Below are 16,094 nucleotides of genomic sequence, written 5' to 3'. Positions count from 1 at the left end.
GACGGAGATTCCCGGAAGAGATTCGGTTAAAATGTTTGTAATGCACGCCAAGGAGAGGTAAGGAAGAAGTACCTAACCTCCGCCCGATCAGGAAATAGGCAAGCGTTATACCAGGTCGAGCGGACAAACAGAGATCGCGGCGTGGACGGAGGGAGACAAAAATTGGAGAGATTTTACCTGCAGGATCGGAGAAGGCGTAGAGATAATCTGAGGGCAGCGGTTTGATGTCGACATAAGGATCGGAGTAGACGGCTCCAGGCTCAAATGAGAAACATAAACAACCGGGATGGACCAGAAACTAGGGGCGGCGCGAAGGAGCAGTCTCAGGGGTTGGCGGGCCGTGATAAAGAAACCGTGACAGATCAGATCGAAGAAGCCGATTGTGGAGATAATGTTTTTGACAACAGGAAGCCAAGAGATTGGGAGTCCGGGGCGAGATTAGAGGCGGTTCGGAGCTGTATTTGAAACATGTTTTAGGAACAAGGTATTAGATCGCGGTCAGAGGTGCAGATCAGGCCATAGAACCCATTCGGGGAGCATCAAGATCAACATCGAGATCATCAAACCGGAGACAAAGGGGACCGAAGGAATCGGAAGCAGCGTGTAAGCGGATGGGCGTCAAAAATTAGATTCGAAGGCAGTGGGAACCTGGGAATGAGAGATGCACGAGGAACAGGGCGTTTGTGCAGGGCAATCATAACCCTGTCACAATTCATCCAAGTCTGATCATAACTATGAATTTCGCCTTATTTACATCATAACAGTTTTGGAAGTGTTAAAGATAACTATATGACTTTATACGCTCTGTGGGCGGCGGGGCTGGGGGGATGCGGGACGCGTGTCATGTTATGTGGATCTTCAGATTGGCCGCCTGGGAAGATTTCATGGCGCGTTGATTCTGCTTTAAAGCGGCGCGTCCTTTTTCCTTACGGGATTACGTTCAGCGTGTGGGTAAATCTCGAAGATACGAGAAAAGTGGCATCGCTTACGTAGGATGATACACTACGCGATGGGGACGGGTGGACTGGGGCAAGGCAACTCGGATGATGGATATTAGGGAAGGATATGGGCAAGGAGAGGGATCCTTAGGAATTACAGACCTCCTTGCAAAACAAGAGAAGAATGAATTAATGGATGAACATTTATACGGTTAATTTTGTTTCAAAACTCAAGGGTCAAGTCGTCAAGCCTTAAGCGGTCAAATCTTTTTTTTTTTTTTTTCGCTGCGGTGCTCTGAAGGCTCAGGTGGTGTATGCAAGATAAGGCAGCACGCATCATGTGGGAGGTTGTGCACGAAATTCCAAGGTTTGGAACATGGAACCTTTAACTCTCAGAATACCGTCGGATTAGTGAGACCAAACCGCACACATCCGCCCATTCAGGACTTTATCGCGTGGTCAAAGGAAACAAGGACCGGGAAAAATATGGGGTCACATCCGTGGACTTCCCCCTCCGCTGTCCGAAAATTTTGGTCGCGGCATAATTCTCTATCCGCCATCCGACCGTGGGATCTGACGCTCGTGGCCGTATTGTCTTTCTTCTTCCAAATCCTGCAGATACTTGTGGGCGCCGAGGAACGGGTTGCGCGTTCTCCTCTCGTCTTCAGGGGGCCGGAGACGACCAGGGAACGGGCTACGTATAAGACGCTCTCCGGGTGACCCGCCCTCGGTGTGCTATATAACACCGTACTGGTCCCTCGTCTTTCTACTCATCCGCTGGAGCAAAGGTCGACGCAGCGCACAGCTACTCTTAGAAAAGTTTCCATCCGGGCCTCGACGTCGCAGTGAGAATGAAGAGCCAAGTGGCAGCCATTCTTCTTTTTGCGCTCCTCGCGGCCGTCGCTCTCCCGTCTCGCGCAGATTGGACTCGGATAAAGACCGTAGAAGACTATCACCACGCCGTGGCCGTCGCGCGCTTCGCCGTCGCCGCGCATAACAAGGAAACGGGAGACACGCTCGAGTTCGCGCGCTGGATCAGGGGTTTCGTCGACGGGCAGTACTATCGCCTGTTCATCCAGGTGAGGGATGGGGGCGCCGTCCGCAAAGTCGAGACCCTTGTTTTGGAGAAAGCCCCTACTAAGGATTTGGAGCTCGTCTACTTCAACACCGCCTATTAAACTCGTCGGCGATGCCCGTAAGGGAACCCTCCTTGTGGGTTTTGCCTGAATTAGAGCCTCGCCCCAAGTGCCTCCACCTCCCTCGCCTCGCGCGTCTTTATTCTGTAACATCTGATTAAAATACTCGTGTTGCTTTCAACTGAGCTGACTAAGAAACGTTTGCCGATACCGTATAAATAGACGGACGTAAGCCAGCAGAGCCCTTGCTTCTCCTGAACACTGAAATGAGTAAATCCCCAAGCCCTTGCCCAGCAACCCCGGTCGGCACTGATGACGCGCAAAACGCCTGCCGGACGTGCCTTCTCTCTCTCCGCCTCCGTCTCTCCCCTCTCGCCATCTCCTCTTCGGTCACCCTCTCTTGCCGGCTCCCCGTCTGTCTTTTTCATCCGTCTAGCTCTCGAATCCTCTCTTCCTCTCTCCGTCGGCCCCTCCCTCCTTCTCATTCTCTCGCTCTCTCGCTATCTCTCTTTCTCTCTCTCTCTCTGTCGCTCTCTCTCTCTCACGCTCGGTCTCCCTCTCTCTGTCTCTCTCTCTCTCTCCTCTCTCTCACGCTCTCTCTCCCTCTCTCTGTCTCTCTCTCTCTCACTCTCTCTCTCTCTCGCTCTCTCTCTCTATCAGCGCAGCTCTCTAGGCGCAGCTCCAGGCCCCTCTCTCTCTCCCGCCCTTTCTCTCTCTCCGTCTCCGTCTCTCTCTGTCACTGCACCCGTCAAGCTCGAACCGCCCCTCCCTGTCGATGCCTCGCACCGCACCCGTCTAGCTCGAACCGCCCCTCCCTGTCGCTGCCTCGCACCGCACCCGTCTAGCTCGAACCGCCCCTCCCTGTCGCTGCCTCGCACCGCACCCGTCTAGCTCGAACCGCCCCTCCCTGTCGCTCCCTCGCACCGCACCGGTCTAGCTCGAACCGCCCCTCCCTGTCTCTCCCTCGCACCGTACCGGTCTAGCTCGAACCGCCCCTCCCTGTCTCTGCCTCGCACTGGACCGGTCTAGCTCCAACCGCACCTCCCTGTCACTCTCTCTCACTGTACCGGTCTAGCTCGAACCGCCGCTCCCTGTCTCTCTTTCGCACTGTACCGGTCTTGCTCGAATCGCCGCTCCCTTTCCCTCCCTCGCACCGTACCGGTCTTGCATGAACCGCCGGTCCCTGTCTCTCTCTGTCTCGCTCTTTGTTTGTGCGACTCTGGCTCTCCTCTCTCTCCATCGCGCTTCGTTTGTACAGCTCTGGCTCTCTCTCTCTCCCTCGCTCTTCGTTCGTTAACTCTCGCTCTCTCTCTTCTCTCTCTCTCTCTCTCCTTCTCTCTCTCTCTCTCGCTTTCTTTCTCTCTCTCTCCTTCTCTCTCTCTATCGCTCGTTCCTTCCCTCTCTATATCTCTCTCTCTCTCTCTCCTTCCCTCTCTTTCTTTCTCTCTGTCCCTCCCGCTTTCTATCCCTCTTCGTCTTTAACCCTTTCTCCCTCTCTCCTTCTCGATGTCTCTCACGCATTTTCTCACACTTTAGACGTTTTTTTCTTTATACCTTCGTCGAATTTCTCCTCACAGCCTTCCTCGCGGTGGCGGCGGCGATTGCAGCGATACGTGGCCGGTGCAAAGAAAGCAACACTGAAAGAGGCAGCGAGAGAGAGCAAAGTAAACGAAGAGGATGGGCGACAGAGCGACAGCAATGGAGAGCCAGAGTGAGATATAGAGCGACAGAACGAGAAACAACGGAAAAAAGATGCTGACAGAGGAGAAGACAGAAAAAGATAGAGCGTGAGAGTGGGTGAGAGAGAGATATTGAGGGTGAGAAATAAAGAGATTGCGCGAGAGAGTAAACGAGAAGGAGGCAGCGAAAGGAGAAACTGATCGCATTGTAGAGAGAAAGGAGAGATCGAGAGAGAAACGGTAGGCGACGGAGAGAGTGTACCGGATAGTAAATTGACACACGAAGCGCATAAGAGAGAGCGAGAGGGGCGAGAGAGAACAGCGAGGAACGAGATTAAGAGCATAATGCGAGTGACAGAAAGGCAGACGCCGAGACTGAGAGATAGGAGAGAGAGAGAGAGAGAGAGAGAGAGAGAGAGAGAGAGAGAGAGAGAAAAGAGGATGTCGAGTGAGAGGGAGAAAACCAGAGACAGGGTCATCATCCTCTCTCTCGCTCTGTCCTCGAGACACTCCCTCCCAAGTCGCAGAAGCTGTACACATAGTGGACCCGAGTTAACGAACGGCACACTCGCCCGAAGGTCACGAAGCGGCACACGCAGCGCCATGGGTGCACCTAAGGGCTCCTGTCTCCTTGGCATCCGCGATTCGCTTCGATCTTAACCCCAAGGGATGCGCACGGACGGAGATGGAGCCTCTGTCGTACTGTCATGCATCGGGACCGAGACTGAATACCCTAATTCTCGCTAAGAATTAGACTGAATAGTCTAATTCTTAGCAACAATGTTGGCCCGCCTACTGTCGCGCTCTGGGGCTGCAGGCCAACCCATTAAGTTTCGTCTCCGATGCGGGCTCAGCCGCGGCCTTCTTCTTCACCAATAGGGGATGCGGTGCAGAATATTTGTCGTCCCCCTTGCGAATTTTCCCTTTTCTCACAAATTCTGACCTGCATTCTGGCTCTGAAGCGATGAGTCTTTACGCCTCTGGGTTGGGAATTGTCGTCCATGTCGGTCTCTAGAGACTCGGCGGACTCTGAAATCACCGCCATACAATCTCCTCATAGGCACTCCATTCACGGAGCTAACCGTGCCGGCGCTGCGAGCTCGCCTTACCGATGCCTCCCCAGGCTCTGCTACGGTGTAGGCCGTCTACCTTGGCCTTAGTCGAGTTCTTAGAGTCATCCCGACCATCGAGTTCCGTTTCGCGTGGATGTCGCCACTGAATATGTTGTGCCCTAGATGCGCCGCAGTTTTAGTATGAGAGATTTAAGGCGTCGGTGTCATGCTCCTCAGCCAAAGAGACAGATTTCTACCTAGGTTGCACTTTGGGTTCACTGGGCATGACTGGCTCAAGATGAATAATGGACTCCCCGAGCGTCTGCAGAAGGCGCCCACTGACATATGGCATGCGCACGTTCACGTGGATACAGCTCGCGTGCAGATATTTATTCAAGCAGAATGGTTGTTGATAAGTCTTGCGCGAGTTTATAAGAAGAAGCGGCTATTTCGCAACGCATATGTTCGTGGATATAGGGTAGCGCGATAGATGTGTAGGCAGAGACTTTTGCAAGACAGAATCAGAATCTGAGCCGCGATAGATGGGACCTCAGGGTATGCAATTTAGAAGCAGCCCCATAAATATCGGAGAGTCAAGATATTGTACTGGCACACAGGGGTGGAAGGCTTCCGGGTGGAACACGACCGGAATACACGGCGCCAGGAGTTCGGAATTAAAAGAGTGGAAGCCTGGGAAAATGGACGCGCAATGATTGTGGAGTTACCAGACAGAAGACATCGGCCCTCGTCTGTAATTTCTGGATTCGAAAATGGGAGGTTGGGGATCGGATACCCAAAGACTCTAGAAATGCGTAACAGAATCGTTAAACCCACATGGCGCGTACCGTTGGTGAGGAAGACCGGAGATTCCCGGAAGAGATTCGGTTAAAATGTTTGTAATGCACGCCAAGGAGAGGTAAGGAAGAAGTACCTAACCTCCGCCCGATCAGGAAATAGGCAAGCGTTATACCAGGTCGAGCGGACAAACAGAGATCGCGGCGTGGACGGAGGAGACAAAATTGGAGAGATTTTACCTGCAGGATCGGAGAAGACGTAGAGAGATAATCTGAGGGCCGCGGTTTGATGTCGACATAAGGATCGGAGTAGACGGCTCCAGGCTCAAATGAGAAACATAAACAACCGGGGGATGGACCAGAAACTAGGGACGGCGCGAAGGAGCAGTCTCAGGGGTTCGGCGGAGCCGTGATAAGGAAACCGTGACAGATCAGATCGAAGAAGCCGATTGTGGAGATAATGTTTTTGACAACAGGAAGCCAAGAGATTGGGAGTCCGGGACGAGATTAGAGACGGTTCGGAGCTGTATTTGAAACATGTTTTAGGAACAAGGTATTAGATCGCGGTCAGAGGGTGCAGATCAGGCCATAGAACCCATTCGGGGAGCATCAAGATCAACATCGAGATCATCAAACCGGAGACAAAGGGGGACCCGAAGGAATCGGAAGCAGCGTGTAAGCGGATGGACGTCAAAAAATGAGATTCGAAGGCGAGTGGGAACCTGGGGAATGAGAGATGCACGAGGAACAGGACGTTTGTGCAGGGCAATCATAACCCTGTCACAATTCATCCAAGTCTGATCATAACTATGAATTTCGCCTTATTTACATCATAACAGTTTTGGAAGTGTTAAAGATAACTATATGACTTTATACGCTCTGTGGGCGGCGGGGCTGGGGGGATGCGGGACGCGTGTCATGTTATGTGGATCTTCAGATTGGCCGCCTGGGAAGATTTCATGGCGCGTTGATTCTGCTTTAAAGCGGCGCGTCCTTTTCCTTACGGGGATTACGTTCAGCGTGTGGGTAAATCTCGAAGATACGAGAAAGTGGCATCGCTTACGTAGGATGATACACTACGCGATGGGGACGGGTGGACTGGGGCAAGGCAACTCGGATGATGGATATTAGGGAAGGATATGGGCAAGGAGAGGGATCCTTAGGAGTTACAGACCTCCTTGCAAAACAAGAGAAGAATGAATTAATGGAAGAACATTTATACGGTTAATTTTGTTTCAAAACTCAAGGGTCAAGTCGTCAAGCCTTAAGCGGTCAAATCTTTTTTTTTTTTTTTTCGCTGCGGTGCTCTGAAGGCTCGGGTGGTGTATGCAAGATAAGGCAGCACGCATCATGTGGGAGGTTGTGCACGAAATTCCAAGGTTTGGAACATGGAACCTTTAACTCTCAGAATACCGTCGGATTAGTGAGACCAAACCGCACACATCCGCCCATTCAGGACTTTATCGCGTGGTCAAAGGAAACAAGGACCGGGAAAAATATGGGGTCACATCCGTGGACTTCCCCCTCCGCTGTCCGAAAATTTTGGTCGCGGCATAATTCTCTATCCGCCATCCGACCGTGGGATCTGACGCTCGTGGCCGTATTGTCTTTCTTCTTCCAAATCCTGCAGATACTTGTGGGCGCCGAGGAACGGGTTGCGCGTTCTCCTCTCGTCTTCAGGGGGCCGGAGACGACCAGGGAACGGGCTACGTATAAGACGCTCTCCGGGAGTGACCCGCCCTCGGTGTGCTATATAACACCGTACTGGTCCCTCGTCTTTCTACTCATCCGCTGGAGCAAAGGTCGACGCAGCGCACAGCTACTCTTAGAAAAGTTTCCATCCGGGCCTCGACGTCGCAGTGAGAATGAAGAGCCAAGTGGCAGCCATTCTTCTTTTTGCGCTCCTCGCGGCCGTCGCTCTCCCGTCTCGCGCAGATTGGACTCGGATAAAGACCGTAGAAGACTATCACCACGCCGTGGCCGTCGCGCGCTTCGCCGTCGCCCCGCATAACAAGAAACAGGAGACACGCTCGAGTTCGCGCGCTGGATCAGGGGTTTCGTCGACGGGCAGTACTATCGCCTGTTCATCCAGGTGAGGGATGGGGGCGCCGTCCGCAAAGTCGAGACCCTTGTTTTGGAGAAAGCCCCTACTAAGGATTTGGAGCTCGTCTACTTCAACACCGCCTATTAAACTCGTCGGCGATGCCCGTAAAGGGAACCCTCCTTGTGGGTTTTGCCTGAATTAGAGCCTCGCCCCAAGTGCCTCCACCTCCCTCGCCTCGCGCGTCTTTATTCTGTAACATCTGATTAAAATACTCGTGTTGCTTTCAACTGAGCTGACTAAGAAACGTTTGCCGATACCGTATAAATAGACGGACGTAAGCCAGCAGAGCCCTTGCTTCTCCTGAACACTGAAATGAGTAAATCCCCAAGCCCTTGCCCAGCAACCCCGGTCGGCACTGATGACGCGCAAAACGCCTGCCGGACGTGCCTTCTCTCTCTCCGCCTCCGTCTCTCCCCTCTCGCCATCTCCTCTTCGGTCACCCTCTCTTGCCGGCTCCCCGTCTGTCTTTTTCATCCGTCTAGCTCTCGAATCCTCTCTTCCTCTCTCCGTCGGCCCCTCCCTCCTTCTCATTCTCTCGCTCTCTCGCTATCTCTCTTTCTCTCTCTCTCTCTCTCACTCTCTCTCTCACGCTCTCTCTCCCTCTCTCTGTCTCTCTCTCTCTCTCACTCTCTCTCTCACGCTCTCTCTCCCTCTCTCTGTCTCTCTCTCTCTCTCACTCTCTCTCTCTCTCGCTCTCTCTCTCTATCGGCGCAGCTCTCTATAGGCGCAGCTCCCGAGCCCCCTCTCTCTCTCCCGCCCTTTCTCTCTCTCCGTCTCCGTCTCTCTCTGTCACTGCACCCGTCAAGCTCGAACCGCCCCTCCCTGTCGATGCCTCGCACCGCACCCGTCTAGCTCGAACCGCCCCTCCCTGTCGCTGCCTCGCACCGCACCCGTCTAGCTCGAACCGCCCCTCCCTGTCGCTGCCTCGCACCGCACCCGTCTAGCTCGAACCGCCCCTCCCTGTCGCTGCCTCGCACCGCACCCGTCTAGCTCGAACCGCCCCTCCCTGTCGCTGCCTCGCACCGCACCCGTCTAGCTCGAACCGCCCATCCCTGTCTCTGCCTCGCACTGGACCGGTCTAGCTCCAACCGCACCTCCCTGTCACTCTCTCTCACTGTACCGGTCTAGCTCGAACCGCCGCTCCCTGTCTCTCTTTCGCACTGTACCGGTCTTGCTCGAATCGCCGCTCCCTTTCCCTCCCTCGCACCGTACCGGTCTTGCATGAACCGCCGGTCCCTGTCTCTCTCTGTCTCGCTCTTTGTTTGTGCGACTCTGGCTCTCCTCTCTCTCCATCGCGCTTCGTTTGTACAGCTCTGGCTCTCTCTCTCTCCCTCGCTCTTCGTTCGTTAACTCTCGCTCTCTCTCTTCTCTCTCTCTCTCTCTCCTTCTCTCTCTATATCTCTCGCTTTCTTTCTCTCTCTCTCCTTCTCTCTCTCTATCGCTCGTTCCTTCCCTCTCTATATCTCTCTCTCTCTCTCTCCTTCCCTCTCTTTCTTTCTCTCTGTCCCTCCGCTTTCTATCCCTCTTCGTCTTTAACCCTTTCTCCTCTCTCCTTCTCGATGTCTCTCACGCATTTTCTCACACTTTAGACGTTTTTCTTTATACCTTCGTCAATTTCTCCTCACAGCCTTCCTCGCGGTGGCGGCGGCGATTGCAGCGATACGTGGCCGGTGCAAAGCAACACTGAAAGAGGCAGCGAGAGAGAGCAAAGTAAACGAAGAGGATGGGCGACAGAGCGACAGCAATGGAGAGCCAGAGTGAGATATAGAGCGACAGAACGAGAAACAACGGAAAAAGATGCTGACAGAGGAGAAGACAGAAAAGATAGAGCGTGAGTGGGTGAGAGAGATATTGAGTGAGAAATAAAGAGATTGCGCGAGAGAGTAAACGAGAAGGAGGCAGCGAAAGGAGAAACTGATCGCATTGTAGAGAGAAAGGAGAGATCGAGAGAAACGGTAGGCGACGGAGAGAGTGTACCGGATAGTAAATTGACACACGAAGCGCATAAGAGAGAGAGCGAGAGGGGCGAGAGAGAACAGCGAGGAACGAGATTAAGAGCATAATGCGAGTGACAGAAAGGCAGACGCCGAGACTGAGAGATAGGAGAGAGAGAGAGAGAGAGAGAGAGAGAGAGAGAGAGAGAAAGAGGATGTCGACTGAGTTGGAAAACCAGAGACAGGGTCATCATCCTTTCTCTCGTTCTGTCCTCGAGACACTTCCTCCCAAGTAGCAGAAGCTGTACACATAGTGGACCCGAGTTAACGAAGCGGCACACTCGCCGAAGGTCACGAAGCGGCACCGCAGCGCGCGGCAGAGTGCTAAGGGCTCCTGTCTCCTTGGCATCCGCGGTCGCCCGATCTTAACCCCAAGGGATGCGCACGGACGGAGATGGAGCCTCTGTCGTACTGTCATGCATCGGGACCGAGACTGAATACCTAATTCGCTAAGAATTAGACTGAATAGTCTAATTCTTAGCAACAATGTTGGCCCGCCTACTGTCGCGCTCTGGGGCTGCAGGCCAACCCATTAAGTTCGTCTCCGATGCGGGCCCAGGCGCCTTCTTCTTCACCAATAGGGGATGCGGTGCAGAATATTTGTCGTCCTCCTTGCGAATTTTCCCTTTTCTCAAAAATTCTGACCTGCATTCTGGCTCTGAAGCGATGAGTCTTTACGCCTCTGGGTTGGGAATTGTCGTCCATGTCGGTCTCTAGAGACTCGGCGGACTCTGAAATCACCGCCATACAATCTCCTCATAGGCACTCCATTCACGGAGCTAACCGTGCAGCGCTGCGAGCTCGCCTTACCGATGCCTCCCCAGGCTCTGCTACGGTGTAGGCCGTCTACCTTGGCCTTGAGTCGAGTTCTTAGAGTCATCCCGACCATCGAGTTCCGTTTAGCGTGGATGTCGCCACTGAATATGTTGTGCCTAGATGCCGCCGCAGGTTTAGTCGCGAGAGATTTAAGGCGTCGGTGTCATGCTCCTCAGCCAAAGAGACAGATTTCTACCTAGGTTGCGCTTTGGGTTCACTGGGCATGACTGGCTCAAGATGAATAATGGACTCCCGGCGTCTGCAGAAGGCGCCCACTGACATATGGCATGCGCCGCGTTCACGTGGATACAGCTCAGCGTGCAGATATTTATTCAAGCAGAATGGTTGTTGATAAGTGCGCGCGAGTTTCGCAAGAAGAAGCGGCGGCTATTTACGCGCGCATATGTTCGTGGATATAGGGTAGCGCGATAGATGTGTAGGCAGAGACTTTTGCAAGACAGAATCAGAATCTGAGCGCGATAGATGGGACCTCAGAATTGCAATTTCGAAGCAGCCCCATAAATATCGGAGAGTCAAGATATTGTACTGGCACCCAGGGTGGAAGGCTTCCGGGTGGAACACGCCCGGACTACAGCGCCAGGAGTTCGGAATTAAAGAGTGGGCGCCTGGGCAAATGGACACCCAATGATTGTGGAGTTACCAGACAGAAGACATCGGCCCTCGTCTGTAATTTCTGGATTCGAAAATGGGAGGGTTGGGGATCGGATACCCAAAGACTCTAGAAATGCGTAACAGAATCGTTAGACCCACATGGCGCGTACCGTTGGTGAGGAAGACCGGAGATTCCCGGAAGAGATTCGGTTAAAATGTTTGTAATGCACGCCAAGGAGAGGTAAGGAAGAAGTACCTAACCTCCGCCCGATCAGGAAATAGGCAAGCGTTATACCAGGTCGAGCGGACAAACAGAGATCGCGGCGTGGGCGGAGGAGACAAAAATTGGAGAGATTTTACCTGCAGGATCGGAGAAGGCGTAGAGATAATCTGAGGGCAGCGGTTTGATGTCGACATAAGGATCGGAGTACGGCTCCAGGCTCAAATGAGAAACATAAACAACCGGGGATGGACCAGAAACTAGGGGCGGCGAAGGAGCAGTCTCAGGGGTTGGCGGAGCCGTGATAAGAAACCGTGACAGATCAGATCGAAGAAGCGATTGTGGAGATAATGTTTTTGACAACAGGAAGCCAAGAGATTGGGAGTCGGGGCGAGATTAGAGACGGTTCGGGCTGTATTTGAAACATGTTTTAGGAACAAGGTATTAGATCGCGGTCAGAGGGTGCAGATCAGGCCATAGAACCCATTCGGGAGCATCAAGATCAACATCGAGATCATCAAACCGGAGACAAAGGGGACCGAAGGAATCGGAAGCAGCGTGTAAGCGGATGGGCGTCAAAAATTAGATTCGAAGACGAGTGGGAACCTGGGAATGAGAGATGCACGAGGAACAGGGCGTTTGTGCAGGGCAATCATAACCCTGTCACAATTCATCCAAGTCTGATCATAACTATGAATTTCGCCTTATTTACATCATAACAGTTTTGGAAGTGTTAAAGATAACTATATGACTTTATACGCTCTGTGGCGGCGGGGCTGGGGATGCGGGGCGCGTGTCATGTTATGTGGATCTTCAGATTGGCGCCTGGGAAGATTTCATGGCGCGTTGATTCTGCTTTAAAGCGGCGCGTCCTTTTTCCTTACGGGGATTACGTTCAGCGTGTGGGTAAATCTCGAAGATACGAGAAAGTGGCATCGCTACGTAGGATGATACACTACGCGATGGGGACGGGTGGACTGGGGCAAGGCAACTCGGATGATGGATATTAGGGAAGGATATGGGCAGGAGAGGGATCCTTAGGAATTACAGACCTCCTTGCAAAACAAGAGAAGAATGAATTAATGGATGAATATTTATACGGTTAATTTTGTTTCAAAACTCAAGGGTCAAGTCGTCAAGCCTTAAGCGGTCAAATCTTTTTTTTTTTTTTTTTCGCTGCGGTGCTCTGAAGGCTCAGGTGGTGTATGCAAGATAAGGCAGCACGCATCATGTGGGAGGTTGTGCACGAAATTCCAAGGTTTGGAACATGGAACCTTTAACTCTCAGAATACCGTCGGATTAGTGAGACCAAACCGCACACATCCGCCCATTCAGGACTTTATCGCGTGGTCAAAGGAAACAAGGACCGGGAAAATATGGGGTCACATCCGTGGACTTCCCCTCCGCTGTCCGAAAATTTTGGTCGCGGCATAATTCTCTATCCGCCATCCGACCGTGGGATCTGACGCTCGTGGCCGTATTGTCTTTCTTCTTCCAAATCCTGCAGATACTTGTGGGCGCCGAGGAACGGGTTGCGCGTTCTCCTCTCGTCTTCAGGGGGCCGGAGACGACCAGGAACGGGCTACGTATAAGACGCTCTCCGGGGTGACCCGCCCTCGGTGTGCTATATAACACCGTACTGGTCCCTCGTCTTTCTACTCATCCGCTGGAGCAAAGGTCGACGCAGCGCACAGCTACTCTTAGAAAAGTTTCCATCCGGGCCTCGACGTCGCAGTGAGAATGAAGAGCCAAGTGGCAGCCATTCTTCTTTTGCGCTCCTCGCGGCCGTCGCTCTCCGTCTCGCGCAGATTGGACTCGGATAAAGACCGTAGAAGACTATCACCACGCCGTGGCCGTCGCGCGCTTCGCCGTCGCCGCGCATAACAAGAAACGGAGACACGCTCGAGTTCGCGCGCTGGATCAGGGGTTTCGTCGACGGGCAGTACTATCGCCTGTTCATCCAGGTGAGGATGGGGCGCCGTCCGCAAAGTCGAGACCCTTGTTTTGGAGAAAGCCCTACTAAGGATTTGGAGCTCGTCTACTTCAACACCGCCTATTAAACTCGTCGGCGATGCCCGTAAGGGGAACCCTCCTTGTGGGTTTTGCCTGAATTAGAGCCTCGCCCCAAGTGCCTCCACCTCCCTCGCCTCGCGCGTCTTTATTCTGTAACATCTGATTAAAATACTCGTGTTGCTTTCAACTGAGCTGACTAAGAAACGTTTGCCGATACCGTATAAATAGACGGACGTAAGCCAGCAGAGCCCTTGCTTCTCCTGAACACTGAAATGAGTAAATCCCCAAGCCCTTGCCCAGCAACCCCGGTCGGCACTGATGACGCGCCAAACGCCTGCCGGACGTGCCTTCTCTCTCTCCGCCTCCGTCTCTCCCCTCTCGCCATCTCCTCTTCGGTCACCCTCTCTTGCCGGCTCCCCGTCTGTCTTTTTCATCCGTCTAGCTCTCGAATCCTCTCTTCCTCTCTCCGTCGGCCCCTCCCTCCTTCTCATTCTCTCGCTCTCTCGCTATCTCTCTTTCTCTCTCTCTCTCTCTCACTCTCTCTCTCTCACGCTCTCTCTCTCTCTCTCTCTCACGCTCTCTCTCCCTCTCTCTGTCTCTCTCTCTCTCTCACTCTCTCTCTCTCTCGCTCTCTCTCTCTATCGGCGCAGCTCTCTATAGGCGCAGCTCCAGGCCCCCTCTCTCTCCCGCCCTTTCTCTCTCTCCGTCTCCGTCTCTCTCTGTCACTGCACCCGTCAAGCTCAGACCGCCCCTCCTGTCGATGCCTCGCACCGCACCCGTCTAGCTCGAACCGCCCCTCCCTGTCGCTGCCTCGCACCGCACCCGTCTAGCTCGAACCACCCCTCCCGGTCGCTGCCTCGCACCGCACCGGTCTAGCTCAAGCCGCCCCTCCCTGTCGCTGCCTCGCACCGCACCCGTCTAGCTCGAACCGCCCCTCCCTGTCGCTGCCTCGCACCGCACCCGTCTAGCTCGAACCGCCCATCCCTGTCTCTGCCTCGCACTGGACCGGTCTAGCTCCAACCGCACCTCCCTGTCACTCTCTCTCACTGTACCGGTCTAGCTCGAACCGCCGCTCCCTGTCTCTCTTTCGCACTGTACCGGTCTTGCTCGAATCGCCGCTCCCTTTCCCTCCCTCGCACCGTACCGGTCTTGCATGAACCGCCGGTCCCTGTCTCTCTCTTTCTCGCTCTTTGTTTGTGCGACTCTGGCTCTCCTCTCTCTCCATCGCGCTTCGTTTGTACAGCTCTGGCTCTCTCTCTCTCCCTCGCTCTTCGTTCGTTAACTCTCGCTCTCTCTCTTCTCTCTCTCTCTCTTTCCTTCTCTCTCTATATCTCTCCTTTCTTTCTCTCTCTCTCCTTCTCTCTCTCTATCGCTCGTTCCTTCCCTCTCTATATCTCTCTCTCTCTCTCTCCTTCCCTCTCTTTCTTTCTCTCTGTCCCTCCCTTTCTATCCCTCTTCGTCTTTAACCCTTTCTCCTCTCTCCTTCTCGATGTCTCTCACGCATTTTCTCACACTTTAGACGTTTTTTCTTTATACCTTCGTCAATTTCTCCTCACAGCCTTCCTCGCGGTGGCGGCGGCGATTGCAGCGATACGTGGCCGGTGCAAAGAAAGCAACACTGAAAGAGGCAGCGAGAGAGAGCAAAGTAAACGAAGAGGATGGGCGACAGAGCGACAGCAATGGAGAGCCAGAGTGAGATATAGAGCGACAGAACGAGAAACAACGGAAAAGATGCTGACAGAGGAGAAGACAGAAAAGATAGAGCGTGAGAGTGGGTGAGAGAGAGATATTGAGGTGAGAAATAAAGAGATTGCGCGAGAGAGTAAACGAAGGAGGCAGCGAAAGGAGAAACTGATCGCATTGTAGAGAGAAAGGGAGAGATCGAGAGAAACGGTAGGCGACGGAGAGAGTGTACCGGATAGTAAATTGACACACGAAGCGCATAAGAGAGAGGCGAGAGGGGCGAGAGAACAGCGAGGAACGAGATTAAGAGCATAATGCGAGTGACAGAAAGGCAGACGCCGAGACTGAGAGATAGGAGAGAGAGAGAGAGAGAGAGAGAGAGAGAGAGAGAGAGAGAGAGAGAGAGAGAGAGAGAGAGAGAAGAGGGTGTGGACTGAGTTGGAAAACCAGAGACAGGGTCATCATCCTTTCTCTCGTTCTGTCCTCGAGACACTTCCTCCCAAGTAGCAGAAGCTGTACACATAGTGGACCCGAGTTAACGAAACGGCACACTCGCCGAAGGTCACGAAGCGGCACAGCGCGCCATGGCGGGTCGCCTAAGGGCTCCTGTCTCCTTGGCATCCGCGATTCGCTTCGATCTTAACCCCAAGGGATGCGCACGGACGGAGATGGAGCCTCTGTCGTACTGTCATGCATCGGGACCGAGACTGAATACCCTAATTCTCGCTAAGAATTAGACTGAATAGTCTAATTCTTAGCAACAATGTTGGCCCGCCTACTGTCGCGCTCTGGGGCTGCAGGCCAACCCATTAAGTTTCGTCTCCGATGCGGGCCCAGACGCGGCCTTCTTCTTCACCAATAGGGGATGCGGTGCAGAATATTTGTCGTCCTCCTTGCGAATTTTCCCTTTTCTCAAAAATTCTGACCTGCATTCTGGCTCTGAAGCGATGAGTCTTTACGCCTCTGGGTTGGGGAATTGTCGTCCCGCAATCGGTCTCTAGAGACTCGAGCGGACTCTGAAATCACCGCCATACAATCTCCTCATAGGCACTC

The 16,094-nt window shown here is 53.4% G+C and overlaps 1 protein-coding gene across 1 annotated transcript; it reads left to right on the top strand.

The window, feature by feature from the left end:
• The first annotated feature begins 1,789 nt into the window (after positions 1–1,789).
• LOC144702524 (cysteine proteinase inhibitor 1-like) lies at positions 1,790–2,116 on the top strand. The gene has a single exon (XM_078574575.1). The coding sequence runs from the start codon at positions 1,790–1,792 to the stop codon at positions 2,114–2,116; it is 327 nt and encodes a 108-aa protein (XP_078430701.1).
• The last annotated feature ends 13,978 nt before the right edge of the window (positions 2,117–16,094 follow it).

This window comes from Wolffia australiana, chromosome 4, assembly GCF_029677425.1.
Source record: "Wolffia australiana isolate 7733 chromosome 4, ASM2967742v1".
In the NCBI taxonomy this organism is placed as follows: domain Eukaryota; kingdom Viridiplantae; phylum Streptophyta; class Magnoliopsida; order Alismatales; family Araceae; genus Wolffia; species Wolffia australiana.
Note: the sequence above shows the minus strand (reverse complement) of the source record. Positions and strands in the feature narration are given on the sequence as shown.